Below are 21490 nucleotides of genomic sequence, written 5' to 3' on the forward strand. Positions count from 1 at the left end.
GCGTAGTTAAAGTACTCAGGGGATATCTGCCCACCAGAGACTAAAGAGCAGTAACAGCCCTTTTGTGATTTTTCGTTTTATTAGTGATTCTGAAAGCGGGTTTCTTAAGCTTTCTATTGAATTAACTTACTTATTTCTAAGACTATAAGAATGGTTTTTATTTAACAGTTTTCACTTACTGCAAACGAAAAAAATTAACAATTTGGCGTGATTTCCCAACTAAAATACAGTATAAATTATACTGCAGATTAAATTTTAAGGTTTCATAACTAAAATGCAGTAAGCAATATAATTTTACAGTTCTTTAGATAGTTTTATATTTCTGGAAAAAAATAAAAATAAAAATTAATAAGTACGCAGTAAAATTTACCGCCGTACAAGCTATTTTGAAAATACAATTTATTGTCACGAACTCCCAACTAAAATGCAGTAAAATCAAAGCTTGTCGCATTTTAGTTGTGAATACTTAACATTCTTTTATCATTATAAACTGACTAACACGCAGTAAAATACAGCATTACTGCAGATTAGTTTGGATAGCATAATGACACAGATATGATTATTCCTAGCTAAAGTGCAGTTAATGTTTTAAATACTGCAACTGTGAACTAGCTATTTTTCTTACTGCACTAGTAAATTGAACACTTTTTTCTTAAAAAACTAACTAAAATGCAGTATTTTTTTGACCTTACTGCATGTTAGTTGGGTTTCTTGACAAAATAACTGATCCAAACGCAGTAATAGGGCTTTTTGCTGCATTTTACTAAGTTTAAAATGGTATTTTTTACAAAAAAGGCTATGCAGTAATAGGCACCAAAAAGAATAAATGGCCATAATAAATTCAGTTATTAAGATATATTTTTTTTTATTGCTTTAACGTGTGAACCTATGCCTTTACAACCTTTCTGCATTCAAATTTTTTTGCTTATCATTCTGTTGATTTTTTAAAATCAATTCTTAACTTTAAATGCGTTTTACTCGAAATCGTGATTTTGCTGTTACTGCACTTTAGTGTATGGTGGGCAGATATGCGAATTTTATACCTACTATCCCCTGAGAGGTAGTTACTTAAGCTAAATTAAATAAAAAATTATATAACTAGTTACCTAAAAGTTAAAAGTCACATAATTTTCTTATCTTCCGAAACAAGACCAACTATGTATTTGTTAAAAAACAATGAAAAAGAAAGGTATTCTCACCTCTAAAATATGAGACACATTAGTTACCTAGTTGCACTCATGGTTGCACTGCACAATGCACATTATCTACTCATTAAAAGTGAACCCATTGTTCTATTCAATTTTACATATATGGTCTGCTAATGATTTCACCTATTAACCTATCTATGGAAATATTACCTAATAATAGAATTAGATTACGGTCCAATAGCGGGAAAAAATATGTTTGCGTCAATTCGAATTTAGAACTTGCATCATCGATTTTTCCTTGGAGTTTTTTTTTTTTTTTTCATTTGGCAGCTAAATGAATAGTTTTTATACATACTTAAATTATTATTATAAACATTTGGCATATGTTTTCATAAAAAATTTAATTATGCGTCTAATTTGATAATTGATTTTAAAATTCAAATTCAAAAATTTATTTATTGTTAATTTATACTGCCACCCACACAACTTTTTAGAACGAACGGCAAAAAAAAGCAAGAAAAAGAAAAAAATTAAATCAGTATTCTCCAAACGTGTTTTATGGGAAGTGCGTATTATTACTTAATGATCTAAGGTATTATTAACAACTTAAAATAATAATCTTCTAATTCAAATAATTATTTAGAAATGCTCTTTTAATTATTTTTTCTGAGTATAATTAAAGTTGTGCAGTGTAAAATTAATTTATGTATTCATTCAAGTTCGTAAGCTCACCGCACAAGTCGTCCAACTTTAAGCTAGACAGAGAAAAAGTAGCGCCATCCCTGTCTAGATTCATGAATGTATTCCGTTCTCGTTGACTTGTTCCCTGTAGCCAGAGACTATGGACGGACGCATACAAATTGTAAACTAGTTTACCGCGCATTTACGGAGAAAGTGTGATGTAATTTGAAATTGTTTTTCAACAATAATTATAATAAAAAGGTGCAACAGTCAATGTGGATTTTCGTGAGAGTATTAGTGATTTCTGGCGTTAAAAATTAAGGTATGTTCATTACTTTTTATTTAATAATGTTGTTTGACAAGTTTAAAAGGCGTTGACCGCGGTTTCCCGCGTACCGTAAAACGGGGTAAATAGAAACAATCTAGACTTTCAAACCGACTTTAAAAATATAAATTGTAAGTTTCGGGTAATAAAGCTGCTTTCATTGTGGGAGTCCTTTGCTATTTTACAAGCTAATTACAATTTTAATGCCAAATTATTATCTACTTAGGAGAAAAAGACAAAAACCTGGTCAATTTCTATTTTCCCGGAATACGGGGTCAATAGATACGACATATGGGGTTAATAGAGAAAAATGATAGGGTTGTCAAAATATTTTATATTGTGGTAGTGACGTCACAGAGATAATGAAATAAAAGAGTGTACATAATATATTAGAAAACCTTTTTATATATTCATTAACAGCCTGTTGTATTAAGTTGGAGTCATATTTTATATATTTCTTACCCCGAGGGTCTGGTTTTGTAGTTGCGTGGCATATTGCTCGCAACTATACCTGCGTACACAAAATTAATTATTAAATATTAAAAAATCAACTTTTTAAAAATGTAGGTAGGTAATAAAGTTAAAACTCAACAACCTGCATAAAGTGCCAACCCTATTCAAAGCGTTTCTAAAAACCCCTTTCGCGTTTCTATTAAACCCTTTCTCGTTCCTATTTACCCCTGTCCCGTTTCTATTCACCTCATATGGCGTTTCTATTCACACCTCAGTCGTCTCTATTCACCTCTTAATCAAGAAATATTTATGGGTGCAATTATTTTACTAATTTACCAATAAAAATCAAACTAATCAGTAAAACTTACCTTTTCAATTTATTCTGGATACACTACACCGTCGAATAAAGTTATTTCACAATCAAAAACACAATTTAAATAATAACTAGAGAGAAGTTAATAAGAGCACAAAAGACATACATACAACCGTTGCACTTTGAACTCACTTTTTGACATAAATTGCTAACTTCATACTATTCAAATGTTGTCAGACCAACAAAAAAATGTTGCCATTGTAAAAACTAAAAACACTATTGCGATTTTTGAAGTAGTTTTCAAATATCAGGCTTTTAGACTTTTTCCCAAGAATATTTCTATTCACCCCGTGAATTCTATTCACCCCGTTTTACGGTAACGCATTCTTGTTTTTTTTTTATGCATTTTTCGGCACGAGTCGCGCGTTATGTGCCTTTTATTATGTAAATAAGTTAAATAGATTTATTTGGTTGTTATAATTATTATACAATACTCGAATAATATAATAGCTTATTACAATAGGATACAAATTACAAACACCTATAAATATATTTAATTTTAATTGTACTTATCGCGTTTCAATTTATAATTCTAACGAATTCGTTAATCCTTATTTTCTCTTATACCTTCAGATTATAACAAAAGGGTTATATAATATTACCTGAGTTAAAAAAAAATCACTATCTTAAGCACTATTTAGTTACTAAAAAATGTGTAGAGGTTCCTATAAAAAATAAATATTAAATTCCGATCGTGTATCGCTGTTCGCTGTTCCTAGAATGCGACCTCTTAGTTCTTATTCTATGAAAAATGTAAGATTAAGATTAATCTGAGATTAATTTTAGATACTTAACTCTTTTTACAAATTTTGATGGTATCGGTAGTGGCAGGTACGAGGTACCTAATTTACGTACAAAAACAAACTTTAAATTTTCCCTCGAAGTAACTTTTTAACACAAATTAATTTTTAATTATTAAGATACCATTCACTATACATATTTAAATTATAATATATTTATGTTAGTCTAGAAGGCTAAATAAATCGAATTTGTAACTAAATTAGGTATATAAAAGCAAATTCCAATAAGTCTGAAGGATACGAAGACGGCATGTTTGATTAAGCATATAATGTCGTTAACCTTTAGACATTCATAAGGGTCCCGGTGAAGGGACTCCATACATTTAGTCGCGTCTTTTTATGTGACAAAGAAGATATTACATTTATTTAACCATTGTTCAATAGAACCACATAAATGATATATAAATGGAACTACATCGATAAAACTATAATATGAAGCTAAAGAGTTTGTTTGTTTGCTTGAACACGCAAGTCTCAAGAAGTACTGGTCCGATTTGAAATTTTGTTTCAGGTGGTCCATTTATGGACGACACAGGCAAGAATAATATTTCCGGGAAGCAGTTTGTTATGAAAAGATAGTCTCTATCGATTCGACGCCTCAAAACAATTAAACCTACACGATTATTTAACCTTAAAACTTACGAAATCTAAGTACCTAGGTAATTGTTCTTGTAAGGATCAATTGCAACACTAATTAAACCGCAACTGTTCTAAATTTTGATGCCTATCTTATTACAAGGTAACCGCAGATTTGTGGTATTTTACATACATATTTAGTTTTTACCCTCTTTATTTAGATATAAGTAACTATTGAAAAACTTTATAAAATACATGATTATGATTTATGACATAAAATCGTATCAAATTATCTTGTAAGATAGATAGTAGGTATAGATAGATGTTAGATTTAAAACATCTTTCCTCAATTCTTCGGTTCGGCAGTTCCGGTTACTTTAATCAGAGTAAAAACAAAACAATTTAAGTACGTGAAACTATTGAAGGGAAACGAACAACGGTTTGATCTTGGTATTGGAGTTATTCCGAGAATCAATAATAGAAAGAATTGTTTATCCGGTGCTACTTTTACAAATATCCAATACTAGTTAAAACATAATTTTATATTACGAGTAGGTAGGTATATACGAAAACCATACTACTAATATTATAAGCTGAAGTGTTTGTTTGTTTGAACGCGCTAATCTCAAGAACTACTGGTCCGATTTGAAAAATTCTTTTGGTGTTAGATAGCCCATTTATCGAGGAAGGCTATAGGTTATATATCATCACGCTAAGACGAACAGGAGCGGAGCCACGCGGGTGAAACCGCGAAGCGCAGCTAGTTAATGATATATGAGAAAGAATTGGACGAAGAAGATTAGAAAACATAGTAAAAACGGCTGTACCTATATGGTCATTGAAAATTATATATCCATAATCTACTTTGAACGAACTTTCATGTTTACAGTAAAGTTATGAAATGTTGCTACGTACAAAATGGGTTATCTTGTTATCTATTTTATCAAACACATTTCTCAATTTGTTGCGACATCCCGCTTAATTATTATAGTTTAGGACAATATTATATAAGGTGGAAAGACGATAACTATAAGGAATAAGATGTACAAAATCTAAGTATGCTGTAGATTTTCCATACAATATGCGAAGCAGAAATCATCATTTTTTGCATACAACTTAGACATATTGGATAAAAAACCTATCGTTAAAATTAGAATTTTAACAGATCCAATAAATGATTTGATAAGTCTTTATTTTTACTATTATTGATTATAATTTAACAACATCAAAATTCCCGAATTTAAAATTTTTTCCTGTTTTCATTACCTCGTGTGTTCATAAGTTTTGAGACGAAATAAAAGTTGCATATCTTTTGTAATATTTAACTTATAATTCTAAAATTTATACAACATATTGAGTAACTAATAACAAACAATAAACTTTCATTTTTACTCAAAATGTCCACCCTTATTTTTTATACAGGCCCTCAGACGATTTGGCCAGTCATCTATAGCGGCACGAATCTTTTCCAATGGAATTCGCTTTGCCTCTCGGACAAGAGCTCGCTTCAGTGACTCCAAGTTTCGGTGGGACTTTCGGCAGGCCCTGAGCTCTAATTCAGTCCATAAAGAATAATCCAGCGGGTTGAGGTCGGGGCTGGAGGAGGGCCATTCGTTAGCCGCAATGAAGGCCGGCACATTCTCCTTCAACCAAGCTTGGGTGGTTTTTGCCTTATGAGATGGCGCTGAGTCTTGCTGGAAAACCCAATCCTTGTTGTGAAATAAAGTGTGAGACAGGGGTTTCACAACATGCTCTAAAATATCACTTTGATAATTCTTGGCTTTCACCTTGACACCTTGTTGGCAGAAATGCAGCGGAGTGACACCTTCATACGAAACTCCCCACCATACCATCACACTAGCCGGATGATGAGTACGCAAGACATTCCGTGCTGAAGATGGGACGTCCTTGCTACTTTTGGCATACACTTTATTGTTTTGTCGGTTGAACTTTTCTTCAACAGTAAAGATTTTCTCATCAGTAAAGAGTATTTTCCTCGCATCGTGTCTCCTAAGCAGTATTGGACAACGTTCGCGTCGCAATTTACGAAGGCGGTCGTTTAAAAAGTGTATTTTCCGACGGCTGTACGCCTTTACCTTAAGATCGTATTTTAGTATTCTATTGATTGATACGCGCGAAATATCAGTCTGCAGTGCGAGTTTCTTCTGAGTGCGACATGGATTTCGGCGAAGTCGCTCTCTGATGATTTTGATATTCGCAGGCGTCCTCACAGAGCGTGGCCGGCCACTTCTTTGGCGATCTTGCAAAGAATTAGTCTCCTTGTATCGTTTGATAGTGTAATACACGAAGTTACGGCTCACACCAAAAATTTTCACCTCACGGAAAATCTCCATTGGTTTTTTTCCCGCCTTAAACAGCGAAATCACGGTCGCACGTAATTCTTTAGTTCCCTCCATCACGATAAAATTGAAAGAAATGAATTTGAAAATCAAAGGAATTAAAAGTAAACATTCCAAATTCAAAATTGGAAAAAGAAATAAATATCAGCCAGTGATATTTTATCTTATTTTTTAACTACAAAGTTCGTCTCAAAACTTATGAACACACGAGGTATAAAACCAGGATAAATCTATAGAGTCCCGTCGCATCTTCAAATCGTCCGCAAACCGGCCTGATGACGTCACACAGGCGCGTTACTGACCCACTTGGTAAAAGCTCTTCTCTTACTCCTTTGGTGCAGTGGTTAAAGTAGCGTAGAGACTAGAGAGGGCTTGGGTTTGATTCTTGTTTTACACTTTATATGTTAATGTTAAATTATATCAGAGTACAAATAATATTATAAAGATACGGAACGTAAAATTAAAAGTATTTTTTTACACAATATTACAGTCGACCAAAGGATGTAAGTATAGTAATGTTAAATTATATTTCGTTTATGAATGAAACATAACATTCACCCTAGCTTTGCATAATAATATTTTGTTAAAAATTATCAAAAAATCAAATATTTTTAAGTTTTGTATTCGTGCTTAAAACTTCCTTCAAGCGTTAATAAATTACCCGCACCTTGTGACTCTATAGGTCATTTCTAAGTCAAATGGTCAATTCGGTCAATGACTCATGATTTAATAGCTTATAAGGAATTTAGGATAATCTTCAATGGCTTTTTAATGGCATAGCAAGCAAAGCTTTATGACGTAACTATAATAATATATATCTATGAATATTTCAATAATATGTAAGTACATAGTAATTTATATTTTAGTTATATATGTAGGTATAGTAACTAAGTAATATTATTTTATTACTAAAAAAAAAAAATCATGCAGGTAAACTTTGAAAAATATTTTTGTATAAGTAGTCGTTAATTGCACGCCTCATAAGCGAAGCGTTGAGGTGGGTACTACTGTCACTTCGCGCAAAACATCTGATTTTTCAAACTTAAAATGTCTTTATGTATCATACATTGCACTTGTAAGATAATACATACACACACATATTAAGAAAAAACACTATTTTTAACGTTCATGATATTTTTGATGTCATTTTTGTTATTTAAACTAGTTAAAAAACAGTTTAAAAAAGTTCTGTCTTGGACGTCCGTGTGTCTGTATGTGCGGATCCTTTTTCTTGTTAACACGATAGCGACCGAAATACTTTACTAATCGAGTCTTTTTTTTTCTCTTACGCTTGAGTATGCTCAGGAATAGAACCCTTTCATTTTTCAGGGTCTGATTCGATGTGGTTTAATTGTTATTAAATAAACAAAAATAATAATTAATAAATATTCATTAAAAAAAAATTATGAGGCGTGCACTTTTGGATTTTCCAAATTATTTTAAAACTATCATCAAATCAATAACTTGCCGAAGTCATTTATTGAAGTGAAACTTCTTTATCGGGGTTGGAAAAAAATTTAGTGTAACATTTTTTCGTTACGCGTGACATTTTTCCGTTACGCGCCATCTTTTTCTTATCCCTACCTCGCGTGATTCGACGTATTTCTGTATAGTTGCATATAGTAAATTATTTATTGAAAAATAAGGTCATAAAGAAGTTTTACTTCTTACGTGTGTACACTAGTACACGCACACTTTTTTTTTTAAAGTGAAACTTTTATTACATCGTCTCAAACTTTTTGGTCTGTGTAGCGCATGTCGCGACCGACACGCGACATGCGCTACACAAAGCAGTGTTCGGAACCGTTCGAACAGTTTCACTTTTACCGTGGTTTCATAAAACCACACAACATTTTTTTTTATCAACCTTTTCCGAAGTCGGTTAAAGTAGTGTTTATACCAAAGGATTACATTAACCCCATAGAAGGGGCCACAATGTAATATAATAACGCTAATACGGTTTCCCTATAAAATATCAGGGAATCAGGAGACATGTGAGTCTTCCTATTCCGTATATTGTACCTACACAAAATATACGCAAATGTTTATGGAATTAAATATATTTCAATTCTAATTTATTATGTATTCGAAGCTCCAATAATCAAATTTTGTTTTTTTATTTCGTGAAAGAGCAATATAACAACCATCTTTTTCAGGAAATTTCGCAACTATACCAATTATAATATCAGTCAATGTGATATTTCCTCAGCTCAAGCTTTTATTATTCATCAAATGAATTAATCGCTATTCATTCAATACTGAAAAATAAGACGGTAAATACTGAATATAAATTCATATTTTTTAACTAAAGCTAGCCTGGACCAATTTTCGAGACACTCTCGTTAAACTAATTAACAGACATTTACGGATTTAATATATATTATGTATACATATTTATATTACCCGACTGCGAAAGAAGGAGGGTTATGTTTTTCGAGTGTTGGATGTATGTATCTATGTATTTGGCACGCCCTACAACCGCTGGACGGATTTTGAATGAGGTATCGTTGTAATCGTCTGAATATTGGCAGTGAGATAGGCTTCATAAATACTATTCATAATAAGTAATAGTAGGTAATTCTTGTCTATCACGACTATTAACTTTACATCTAATAAAGCTCAAGAGTTTGTTTGTTTCAACGCGCTAATCTCAGGAACTACTGGTCCGATTTGAAAAATTCTTTCGGTGTTAGATAGCCCATTTACCGAGGAAGGCTATAGGCTATATATCATTACGCTAAGACCAACAGGAGCGGAGCCACGCGGGTGAAACCGCGGAACACAGCTAGTTGAGTAATAAATCGCATTGAAAATCCGATAAAATCTATAATATCTTAACTAGAGACCTTTGGCGCAGCGTAACGTACGGTCTACTATTTCAGGCGCACTGCCAATACACAACAATATATAAATGAGTACCTACATTAAATTATACTCCAGTTATATTTATTTAGCTGTTAACATTACGAGTTTATGTTTCATATGAAAACATTATGTGCGAGCTTTCAAATGCGTCTAAATTTATATTTATCGTGTTTCGCAAGGTTGAGTATGAGTACTTTGTTCATTGTTTTACGTCAATATTAATCGACTTCTGAAGAGATTCTCCGTTTTGCTGATATTTGAAGCTAAACAATGAACGTGTTTAGAATTCCGTCATGTAGATATGAAAGGTCTTGTATTTTATAGTTTCTTATTCGTTCTTTAGGTGACAATTGGTGCAGTAGGTTTGATTTCCACTAAGAGAAAAAATTCTTAAGCCAAGAATAAATCGCCTCACTCTATCGACTCTTACCTGCGTTACAGTGGATTATTTATTCTCTATTATTTTTCCATTCAATAACATAATTAATTCTTACCGGTTAGTCTTTAGAAACTGCTTTTCAAATGGCAACTAATTGCTATTTAATAAGATTCAAAGCACTTCTAAGGGAAGTCTAGTTGAGTCTTCGATCATAAATATTTATAGTTGAGTAAATAAATGTTTGAATGGATTCGCAAAGCTTACATAAATCTGCCCTAAGGGCTAAGGGTAAAAATGATTTGGAAAGGTCAAGTATCTACTTACCTACTGGCTCTTAATCGACCTCCACTCTATATTGATTTAGCTATTTTAACGACACTGAACCATGACAATAGATACAATGGACGTAGAATCCTAAGAGCTTCTTTTATAAGGGTTGAATGCGGTAATTTGGTTAAAAGGTGTATCGTTTATGCTGAATCGATGTTGTAGAGACTTGCAATCTATACTATTGTAAAGCTGAAGAGTTTGTTTGTTTGTTTGAACGCGCTAATCTCTTGAACTACTGGTCCGATTTGAAAAATACTTTCGGTGTTACATAGCCCATTCATCGAGGAAGGCTTTGGCTATATTATATCATCAGTCATCATGCTAAGACCAACAGGAGTGGAGCACTGGGGGTAAGACCGCAGGGCACAGCTAGTATAATAATATGTATGTATATACCTAGAGCTGATTTGTATTAAGATATTTTCTTTGAACCATTGACGTGAATGTAAACAGTTTAAATGTTCGTCTGTCCATCCATCTGTGGTGGAAATGTTGTTTATCGGTGCTCTATCAATTTTATTGGTTGTGTAAAGAAATAGCTTTGTAGGAATGCTTCGGTGTTGAATTGTACGAAAATAAAAATTAATAGATTCATCCTTGTTCACTAGTTTTAAATATTGTAAGTATGTGTATTTCGTTAAAATACCTACATATAATATGTATTTAAGTAACTAATGTATTAAATTATATCAGCCTATCTTTAATCATTGTCAAAATAACGGGTCTTTATTTTTTGCACAATAATAAATTTTAGCTTACATTACCTTTTTTTCTTGGAAACATGGACAAAACGTAATGATATTTCCAACCGTAATTATAGCTGTAGATGTCATAAGATGAAGCTAACTGTGAAATAATTATTGCATCTGGAATGTAATTACATTCATAACTGTTTTCACCATATGAATTGGAAACTGTTTAATCATTCCAAATTTAATTTATCTCATCAACAAATTTTCTTTCTTCAGCCAATTTGCATTGCTTTAAGGAAAATCTTTCAAAATTTGTTGAGCAAAGTTGTCTGTATTTAAGAATGTGCCCAATAGGAAACTAAACGAATCAAGCATTTAGAGACGCTTACGAACTGAAATTTATTATAAACCACACGCCATACTAAACTCCAGTTGTTAGTTTAAAAAATAAATAGAATGATCAAGTATTTAAACAACTACTATAATTATTAATGATAAAATATAATATCTAATAATAATAATTTAATAATTTATTTATTAATAGAACATCAGAGGTCCACTTGTAAGTATTATTTCTTAATTACTATGTTAGTTTCATTGAGATAATATTAATAGGAGACGACACCGCCTACATCACTTATGTTCCACTCAACATACGTCATGTGACGTATGTTGAGCGGTATTTTTTAATGGTTTTAAAGTGAAACGCATCAAACATGCCTTCGTGTGTGTTACGATATTGCACAAATAATACGGAAAAGTGCAAAGGAATAACTTTCATCGTTAAGTACCTAACTAAATAATAATTTTTAAAACTTAGTTAGAGCAAAAAAATGGCGCACAGATTTTGTTCGTGGTGTCTCCTCCATACGTAGTAATATTATCTCAATGGTTAGTTTACCTTGTTTTTATACAGTTTACATTTAATGGACTAATGATAAAAAAGAAAGAATTTAGGTTTGAGTTTGCATTGCAAAAAATTTCGCAATTGAAACTAGTTGTGTAGTTTAGTGATGAGAGTAAAATTTCAAGGTCACGTCATGACAATACCGTCACATCCTGAAGTAAGGCGACGATTTTGGTATCTTTGAATATAGCCAAAAAAAGTTTCACTTCTGACACGTGTGCTCGACACACCCTCTTATTTATGTAACGTTTTGTCCACACCGTTTTACGCCTGAAAGTGTATATACCTATAGCGCAATTTTAATTGTATTTTTAACAAATATTTGACCAATAACAGACCATGCGAGAAAGTCTACGAAGGTTGGCTTCCGACGACGGCACCAGCATGGGCCTGAGGCGTGCCAACTCTGGCAGAGTGAGGGTCGAACTGTTCAATGGAGAGCATATTACTGTTGATGTTGATGTAAGTACTTATCTAAAACCTAATAAATTATATACTAAAAACTACTCTATCTATTAAAAAAACCGCATTAAAATCCGTTGCGTAGTTTTAAAGATTTAAGCATAGGTACATGGGGATATAGGGTCAGAGAAAGCGACTTTGTTTTATACTATGTAATGATTTCTAATTACTTCTATACTTCCTAATGACTATAAGCTAATATTATAAACGCAAAAGTTTCTAAGAATGTAAATTGTATGTATGTCTGTAATTTCAATGATCGGATTTTTTAAAACTACCCACAATGTAGATGAACATAACAACACGTCAGCAAAAATATTCTTCTTTTATTTTATGGTATACTATAATAGAGTATGTTTATTTGATTGATATTAAGTAAAACATACAGAACAGATGAAAAATTCGGGTAAAAAACGCACCTTGCTTCCTACGTAGGTACTTCAAGCGGAATTGGGCGACGAGTCGGGTGCAGTAAACCCAACCGACCATTAGCACGTGTCCTAAAATTTTTCATGTAAATAAAGTTAGAAATATTGTTATAATTATACTTTTTGACACCAAACCTTCTAACTACTAACAATTTCATTCATTAATTTAATTATTAATTCTTATTAATTTTTCAGCGTAAAGCCAACGGAGCTGATCTTCTGGACAAAGTGTGTGACAATCTAGATATATTAGAGAAAGATTTCTTCGGACTATTACACGCACAGCGAGGAGACCCGAGGGTATGGGTGGACTTGAAACGACGTCTGTCTAAGACCTTTAGAAGTAAGTAGTTTTGGTTGTACTTATTACTATACCACTTAACCACTTAAACCAAGTTTGTCGTTTAAATTAATGACAAAATGTTTGTATATTTTGTACTAACTTAACTCAGTGTAGTGATAACTTAAAAGAGTTTTTTTTTCAAAGCTTCATGCGAGATTATTTATCGATAAATAAGCCATTCTAATTATGGAAGAAAATCTGTGTTTTTTACGCCAAAAATATGATTTTTAATTTTTATTGCCTACCTTATTATAAGCACATAATATTTATTCAAGCTTAGGCTACACACCGGCATATAGGCTCTGGCCAATTTAGTAAATATATCAAAAGATAATCGTGATAAATATCGTGACCACAATTATATAGTCGGGTTATTTCTACCCATCTTTTCTATAAATGTATTATTGTAATATCGCCTAACACCTTTACAGACGAACCATGGGACGTGCGTTTAGCTGTTAAATTCTACCCGCCAGAACCGTCAGAATTACAAGATGATATCACGAGGTATCAACTCAGCCTGGCTGTGAGACGAGATCTTATTGAGGGTGAGTTGTACCCGACTGGTGAAATGAGTGTTATGTTTATAATCGTTTGATACGCATTGTAGCATACGAAACTTGATGCATTTTGTAACTCAGTCAATAGTAAAATAAACTAACATGTAGACTATTGAGCAACAAATACACTATTTCAAAAAAAATTGTCATGCTAAAACTAATCTTACTTAGTTGTCTATTAGCAAAAATTCACACTTTACCTGCTACAGAACTGATGAATTTTTCATTTCGGTTTATACTGTTAAAATTGTTGGCTCCAGAATAATAGAGCCTTGTCGAATATAAATAATTAAACATCTGATTTTGCTAAATGACGGATAATTGTAGTCTTTCTTTTACTTTTTCCAGGTCGTCTAACATGTTCCCAAATAACTTACGCTCTACTTGCTTCATATGTACTCCAAGCAGAGTTGGGTGATAAATCGGGTGTAGTAAACCCGACCGCACTGAGCGAGTATCAAGCGATACCTCTGCATGCTTTGAACGATAATCAGCGTGATAATATAGAGCAACTGTATGCAAAGCATAAGTAAGTAATAATTTTCAAATTTCTACATAAGTAGGTAACGACTAGCTTGCCTATATGTGGAGTAGGTGACAAATCGGGTGCAGTAAACCCGACCGCACTGAGCGAGTATCAAGCGATACCTCTGCATGCTTTGAACGATAATCAGCGTGATAATATAGAGCAACTGTATGCAAAGCATAAGTAATAATTTTCAAATTTCTACATAAGTAGGTAACGACTAGCTTGCCTATATGTGGAGTAGGTGACAAATCGGGTGCAGTAAACCCGACTGCACTGAGCGAGTATCAAGCGATACCTCTGCATGCTTTGAACGATAATCAGCGGGATAATATTGAACAACTGTATGCAAAGCATAAGTAATAATTTTCAAATTTCTACATAAGTAGGTAACGACTAGCTTGCCTATATGTGGAGTAGGTGACAAATCGGGTGCAGTAAACCCGACTGCACTGAGCGAGTATCAAGCGATACCTCTGCATGCTTTGAACGATAATCAGCGTGATAATATAGAGCAACTGTATGCAAAGCATAAGTAATAATTTTCAAATTTCTACATAAGTAGGTAACGACTAGCTTGCCTATATGTGGAGTAGGTGACAAATCGGGTGCAGTAAACCCGACTGCACTGAGCGAGTATCAAGCGATACCTCTGCATGCTTTGAACGATAATCAGCGTGATAATATAGAGCAACTGTATGCAAAGCATAAGTAATAATTTTCAAATTTCTACATAAGTAGGTAACGACTAGCTTGCCTATATGTGGAGTAGGTGACAAATCGGGTGCAGTAAACCCGACTGCACTGAGCGAGTATCAAGCGATACCTCTGCATGCTTTGAACGATAATCAGCGGGATAATATTGAACAACTGTATGCAAAGCATAAGTAATAATTTTCAAATTTCTACATAAGTAGGTAACGACTAGCTTGCCTATATGTGGAGTAGGTGACAAATCGGGTGCAGTAAACCCGACTGCACTGAGCGAGTATCAAGCGATACCTCTGCATGCTTTGAACGATAATCAGCGTGATAATATAGAGCAACTGTATGCAAAGCATAAGTAATAATTTTCAAATTTCTACATAAGTAGGTAACGACTAGCTTGCCTATATGTGGAGTAGGTGACAAATCGGGTGCAGTAAACCCGACTGCACTGAGCGAGTATCAAGCGATACCTCTGCATGCTTTGAACGATAATCAGCGGGATAATATTGAACAACTGTATGCAAAGCATAAGTGCGTTATTTTATTATAGATTTTGGTACATCATTGATGTTTTTATTTTTCATATTACTTATTTCATTCCTTATCATACTTTTAATGATTAATAGGATAATATTATTCCATTCTAGTTTTGGTGTATAGATTTTTTTTTTATAAGGGACTGGACAGCTAGTTAATCTTTTTTTTATCTTTTCAAGTACAAAAAATATCCTAATTATTTATATACGTGTTAAAAATACAAAGTAACTAGAAAATAAATTAAGAACTCAACTATATTGTAAATTGTAATGTAACTGTGCGATAATAAGTACGCATGTATCTACTCTTCATTATGTACCTAATTACTTAAAACTTACAGAGGCCAAACACCAGCGGAAGCAGAACTCAATTACTTAGAAAATGCCAAAAGGTTACCACTGTATGGTGCTGAGGTGCATAACGCTAAGGATTCTGAAAATATCGATATAAATATAGCTGTTTGTGCGTCTGGAATCACTATATTGAGAGATGGGTAAGGATTTTAAATCTATACTTATTATATTAATATTAATATTAATAAAGCTGATGAGTTTGTTTGTTTGAACGCGCTAATCTAAGGAACTACTGGTCCGATATGAAAAATTTTTTCGGTGATAATATTATAGCCCATTTAGGAAGGCTATTAAAGGCTATAATATATCATCACGCTAAGACTAACGGGATTGGAGCAATGCGGGTGAAACAGCGGAGCACAGCTGGTGTTTTATTAATGTTATTCTTATTAAATACTAGCTTTCCGCCCGCGGCTTCGCCCGCGTTTTCAAAGAAAAACCCGCATAGTTCCCGTTGCCGTGGGATTTCCGGGATAAAACCTATCCTTTGTGTTAATTCAAGTTACCCTCTATTAGTGTGCTAAATTTCATTGTAATCGGTTCAGTAGTATTTGCGTGAAAGAGTAACAAACATCCATACATCCATACTTACAAACTTTCGCCTTTATAATAGTAATAGGATTATAACCTCTATTCCAGTGTAATAATGAACAAATTCCCGTGGCCCAAGATCCTCAAGATCAGCTACAACAAGCGCACATACACACTGCGCTTACGTTCGAGCGAGTTCGATGAGTTCGAGTCGCACGTGAGTTTCCGCTTGCTGTCGAGTAGAGCGAGTAAATCCTTGTGGAGATGTAGTGTGGAACATCATATGTTTTTTAGGTGAGTGTTTGTAGTTATTTGATTTGTAGATTTGGTTATTTGATTTGATTATTAGATTTGGTTATTTGAGTTGATTTGTAGATTTGTTGTTAACTTAAGTTGACCTGAACTTGAGTGGATTGAGTTGAGTGCAATTTAAGTATTTCATTTATTAATTTTATGTACATATAAGTAGGTGCTGGGCCCTATTATATCATGCCAAAGAGTTTTTTTGTTAATCTTCAAACGGAACCGAAGCAAGGTCCCTTTTTCAAAATTTTTCGTTTCAATGTCTGCATTAAAAATTTTGTCAAAATCGGTCAAATCATCAATTAACTGTTATTTTGACGATTTTAACTGTAAGTCGCATAGCTCGCCGTTTGGCTCGTGCTCTATGCAAAGTTTATGAGCTTGTGTTTGTTTTAAATGTCTCTTCCCTTTTTTTCATTTCTTACCTTAAATTCGTCTCTAAAAACACTTCAAAAAGAGTCACTTAAATTTCCATAATTTAAGATACGAGAGCCCCATAACGGTGGCCTGCATGACGCGGCTCTTGCAACTCTTCTAATGTAGCTATATAATCATTTTTAAGGATTCTTTTTGTTCAACAAATGGCCTTTTTCCATCTATTTCTCTTCTTTATTCCTTCAAAATCTTATTCAGATACATTGAGATATACATATGGAGACGACACCGCCTACATGACTTATGTTCCGCTCAACATACGCCATATGGCGTAACTGCACGCTCATTTTTTATTTGTTTTAAAGTGAAACGCATCAAATATGCCTTCGTGTGTGTTACGATAGTGCACAAATAATACAAATAATACAGAAAAGTGCAAAGGAATAACTTTTATCGGTAAGTACCTAACTAGATAATAATTTTTAAAACTTAGTTAGAGCAGAAAAATGGCGCACAGATTTTGTTCGTGGTGTCTCCTCCATACGTAGTAATATTACCTCAATGTTCAGATACTTATTTATTATTTGACTGACTGACATTATCCCTAGACGCGAAAGCCCCGTGGCAGTGGCCCGCATAGCTCAGTTCCCGCGGCTCGGCTCGCGGCGGCTCTCGTGCCGCAACACGCTGCGGCAGATACGCGATAGATTACCGAGACACGCGTGACGCAGTTCCAGCTATATGTTATAAGTTTTTGAAAAAATATTGTTAAAACTTGTTTTTTTGTAAAAGAACGTTGTAAAACTGTTCTTTTGTTGTATATTTGATGCAATTTCTAATTTTGATATAACGGATTATACTGACTAACTTACGTTACTGCTACACGCAACGACGCACGTGTGGTATGAGTTCGAAAATAAAAACTGTATAGATGTTTTTTTTTTTAAGTATGATAAGTAAAAATTCACTTTAGGATTATAGCACGGTGATAAATATGTAAGAAATTGTTGTGGAGTTGTAAAATTGTCTTATATTATTATTTCATTGTTTGAGCAATAATGCAATATGAATTTCAGTAGTAGGTAATTGTTATTAACTTATATCGACTTTGTTATTGTCAGTATCACCAGTTTCACATTAGTGCCTTACAAATATTCTAGTAAAATTGTCTAAAAAAATATGTTTTCATTAAGTATCTACAACAATACATAAAAATAAAACAATTGATATGTTAAAACACATACAATATATTGTGTATTTACGTATTGTCAAGAATTTCAGTATTATTTTTCCAATCTTATCAATTCCAGAGATTATCCCGTCCAAACAAATCTTTATCATGATATATGCGAGAATATTCTAACTTTATTTTAATCATATAAACATTAGATTTAATATAAATATAGAACTTTTGGTTTTTTTTTGTGTGGTGTCTCTCAATGTTAGCCAGAAGGGCTTCTACATTTTAACGCGAACGCGGGGGTGAACTGAAGGTTCACCCTGGTAACGACATGCGGCGGGCGTCCCCCCACCACGGGGATCTCGAACCTCGGCTTGGGCTGTCGCTTGAGTGGAGGAGGCCGGAAGGGCCCTAGTCGGACGGGGGAAATTTTGTCCTGTCGTCGCCTGATATGAAAAATGCTTTCTGATTATAATTATTACTATGCATCAAATTTTATGTTTCAGTTAAACATAATATTATATCTATGTATGATCCATATAAATCGAATATTCAAGATAGCCAAAGCATATGGACCTCTTTTATTAAGTAAACTTACATGTGTTCAAAGATCATTCACTCATCATAATTGGTTGGTATTGGTGATATAATTGATGTGTAGATAAATAATTTGGAAAATCCAAAAGTGCACGCCTCATAATTTTTTTTTAATAATTATTTATTAATTATTATTTTTGTTTATTTAATAACAATTAAACCACATCGAATCAGACCCTGAAAAATGAAAGGGTTCTATTCCTGAGCATACTCAAGCGTAAGAGAAAAAAAAAGACTCGATTAGTAAAGTATTTCGGTCGCTATCGTGTTAACAAGAAAATCCTCCGCACATACAGACACACGGACGTCCAAGACAGAACTTTTTTAAACTGTTTTTTAACTAGTTTAAATAACAAAAATGACATCAAAAATATCATGAATGTTAAAAATAGTGTTTTTTCTTAATATGTGTGTGTATGTATTATCTTACAAGTGCAATGTATGATACATAAAGACATTTTAAGTTCCCACCTCAACGCTTCGCATATGAGGCGTGCAATAGTAATTTTATACGTATAATTATATTATTATAAACAGTGCCATTCTTATATTATGTAGAAATAAATGTGTTATATACAAAAACTTTTATTTATTTCCACACCCATACACAAACTGTCTAGTCATTTTTTAATTAAAAATTGAATTATTGTTATTGAAACAAAAGCTAATATTGAGTACTTTTATGCTAAACCACATAGAAACTGTGATAAAGCATTTAAGCGTAGCAAGTGCAGTTACCTGTAAAGTGTATCCGGGTGTGAGAAACCCGAGGTAGTTCGGGACGTTAGCTGAAAAGTGCAAGGTACGATTTTTTTTATTATTATTATATTTGAATCGTTTGGTTTAGTATTTTGGAATAATTATTATGGTAAGTACATAGTAATAATTGTTTATTGTTATATTTTTAGCACTTATAGAAAACTAGCTTCCGCCCGCGTGGTGTTTTTTCGCAGTAAAAGGTAGCCTATGTTCTTTCTCATGGTCTAAAGATTGTCTGTGCCAAATTTCATCAAAATCGGTTTAGAGGTTTAAGTGGGAAAGCGTAACAGACAGACAGAGTTACTTTCGCATTTATAATATAAGTAGGGATTCAAAATAGTGGAAGTACATACATGGATGAACTGTTTCATTAATTCGAAGACTTTTTCAAAGATTTGTTTTAAGAAACGTAAGTGTTAATTTTGAAGATTAATGTGGATGTAGAAGATGTATGCATTTCTTGTAAGTTGTGTGTATGCTTTTTTAAGATAACACACAATACATAATACTTGAATCTCTAATCTCTAAGTACCCCCTATAGAGTTTATCTTAATTCTATAATCTATTCCCTCACTTTTTGACGTTATCTATGATTATCTTATCCGCCCGTGTTTTGAGTTAAAAGTGAAATTGTTTTTGTTTACATAACATTGCATCATGAAGGAAAATATATATGAAAAACTAGCGGTCCGCCCCGGCTTCGCCCGTGGTACATATTTCGCAATAAAAAGTAGCCTATGTAAGGACACCCGAGAAAGGTCTCGGGTATCAAAATATCTCCATACCAAATTTCATGCAAATTGGTTCAGTAGTTCAGGCGTGATTGAGTAACAGACAGACAGACAGAGTTACTTTCGCATTTATAATATTAAATAATAATATTAACTAGTATGGATAAATATATGTAGTTTGAAAAACGAATAAACAGGCTACTAAGAACTTACAACTAAAAAGTAGAAAATAATTGTTAATCTAGGAATCAAGCCAATACATAAGTATTTTTGTGTATAAAGCGTGGGGCGCTTTTCATGAGCTGATTATAATTACAAGGCACACCACGCTTTTTTCAAAAATATATTATTATAGGTTATTGCTTGATTCCTGCATTAAGAATTTTTGTAGGTTCAATGGTTAGTAAATTTATGGGAAATTAGCTAGAAGGTAAAAAGTATCTTTCAGTGAAAAATCGGTTTTTTGTGAAAATATCGATTTTTTTGTGAAAAATCGCTTTATGAAGGTTTACTGGTCAGTAAATATATGGGAAAGTAGCTAGAAGGTAGAAAAATATTTTTTTCGATTTTTCGTGTAAAATCGGTATTTTGTGAAAATATCGATTTTTTGTTAAAAGTCACTTTTTTGTAGGTTCAATCAGTAAATGTATGGAATGATGGGTTTTAGGCGTAGATATGTATTGATTTATAATTTATATTTAGGATTTGATGAATTCTCAACGTTTGGTACATCCTGATATAAAACTTCTACAAAAAGGTAACCGAAGTTTCTACCATTTGAAATTTACTTATTTAGGTACTTTATCTACCTAAAATATTAAAATAATGTATTACTAGATTGTTTCTATCTTACAATTCCATCATGAAAATTAATTTATGGAGAGAATCAGTACTATAATAATATTATCAGTGGGGAATAATCATAAAAAATATCTTTAAATAAAATGAAACTAAAGAATAATGCATACAAAATTTATTAATAATTTCTACAAATATAACAACAACAGTAACAAAACATCACAATACCACAAGAAGCCAATTTCTTTTTCAATATGTAATGGATGTAATTTTATTTTTCTTTTTCCATAATCTACTTTATAAAAAGTCGGGTTTCCCTTCCTGACGCTATAACTCCAGAACGCACGAACCGATTTCCACGGTTTTGCATTCGTTGGAAAGGTCTCGGGCTTCGTGAGGTTTATAGCATA

The 21490-nt window shown here is 32.9% G+C and overlaps 1 protein-coding gene across 1 annotated transcript; it reads left to right on the forward strand.

Annotated features, from left to right (window-relative positions):
• Positions 1 to 1951: 1951 nt before the first annotated feature.
• LOC149897797 (protein 4.1 homolog) lies at positions 1952 to 18817 on the forward strand. The gene is made up of 8 exons (XM_090116423.1): positions 1952 to 2151; positions 12226 to 12351; positions 12975 to 13122; positions 13554 to 13670; positions 14031 to 14211; positions 15794 to 15946; positions 16446 to 16631; positions 17624 to 18817. The coding sequence occupies exons 2-8, from the start codon at positions 12229 to 12231 to the stop codon at positions 17739 to 17741; spliced, it is 1026 nt and encodes a 341-aa protein (XP_089972549.1). The 5' UTR covers positions 1952 to 2151; positions 12226 to 12228; the 3' UTR covers positions 17742 to 18817.
• Positions 18818 to 21490: the final 2673 nt, after the last annotated feature.

Source organism: Colias eurytheme, chromosome 25 (genome assembly GCF_061535395.1).
Source record: "Colias eurytheme isolate Ceu_HAF_F1 chromosome 25, ilColEury1 Martin Lab GWU primary, whole genome shotgun sequence".
NCBI lineage: Eukaryota > Metazoa > Arthropoda > Insecta > Lepidoptera > Pieridae > Colias > Colias eurytheme.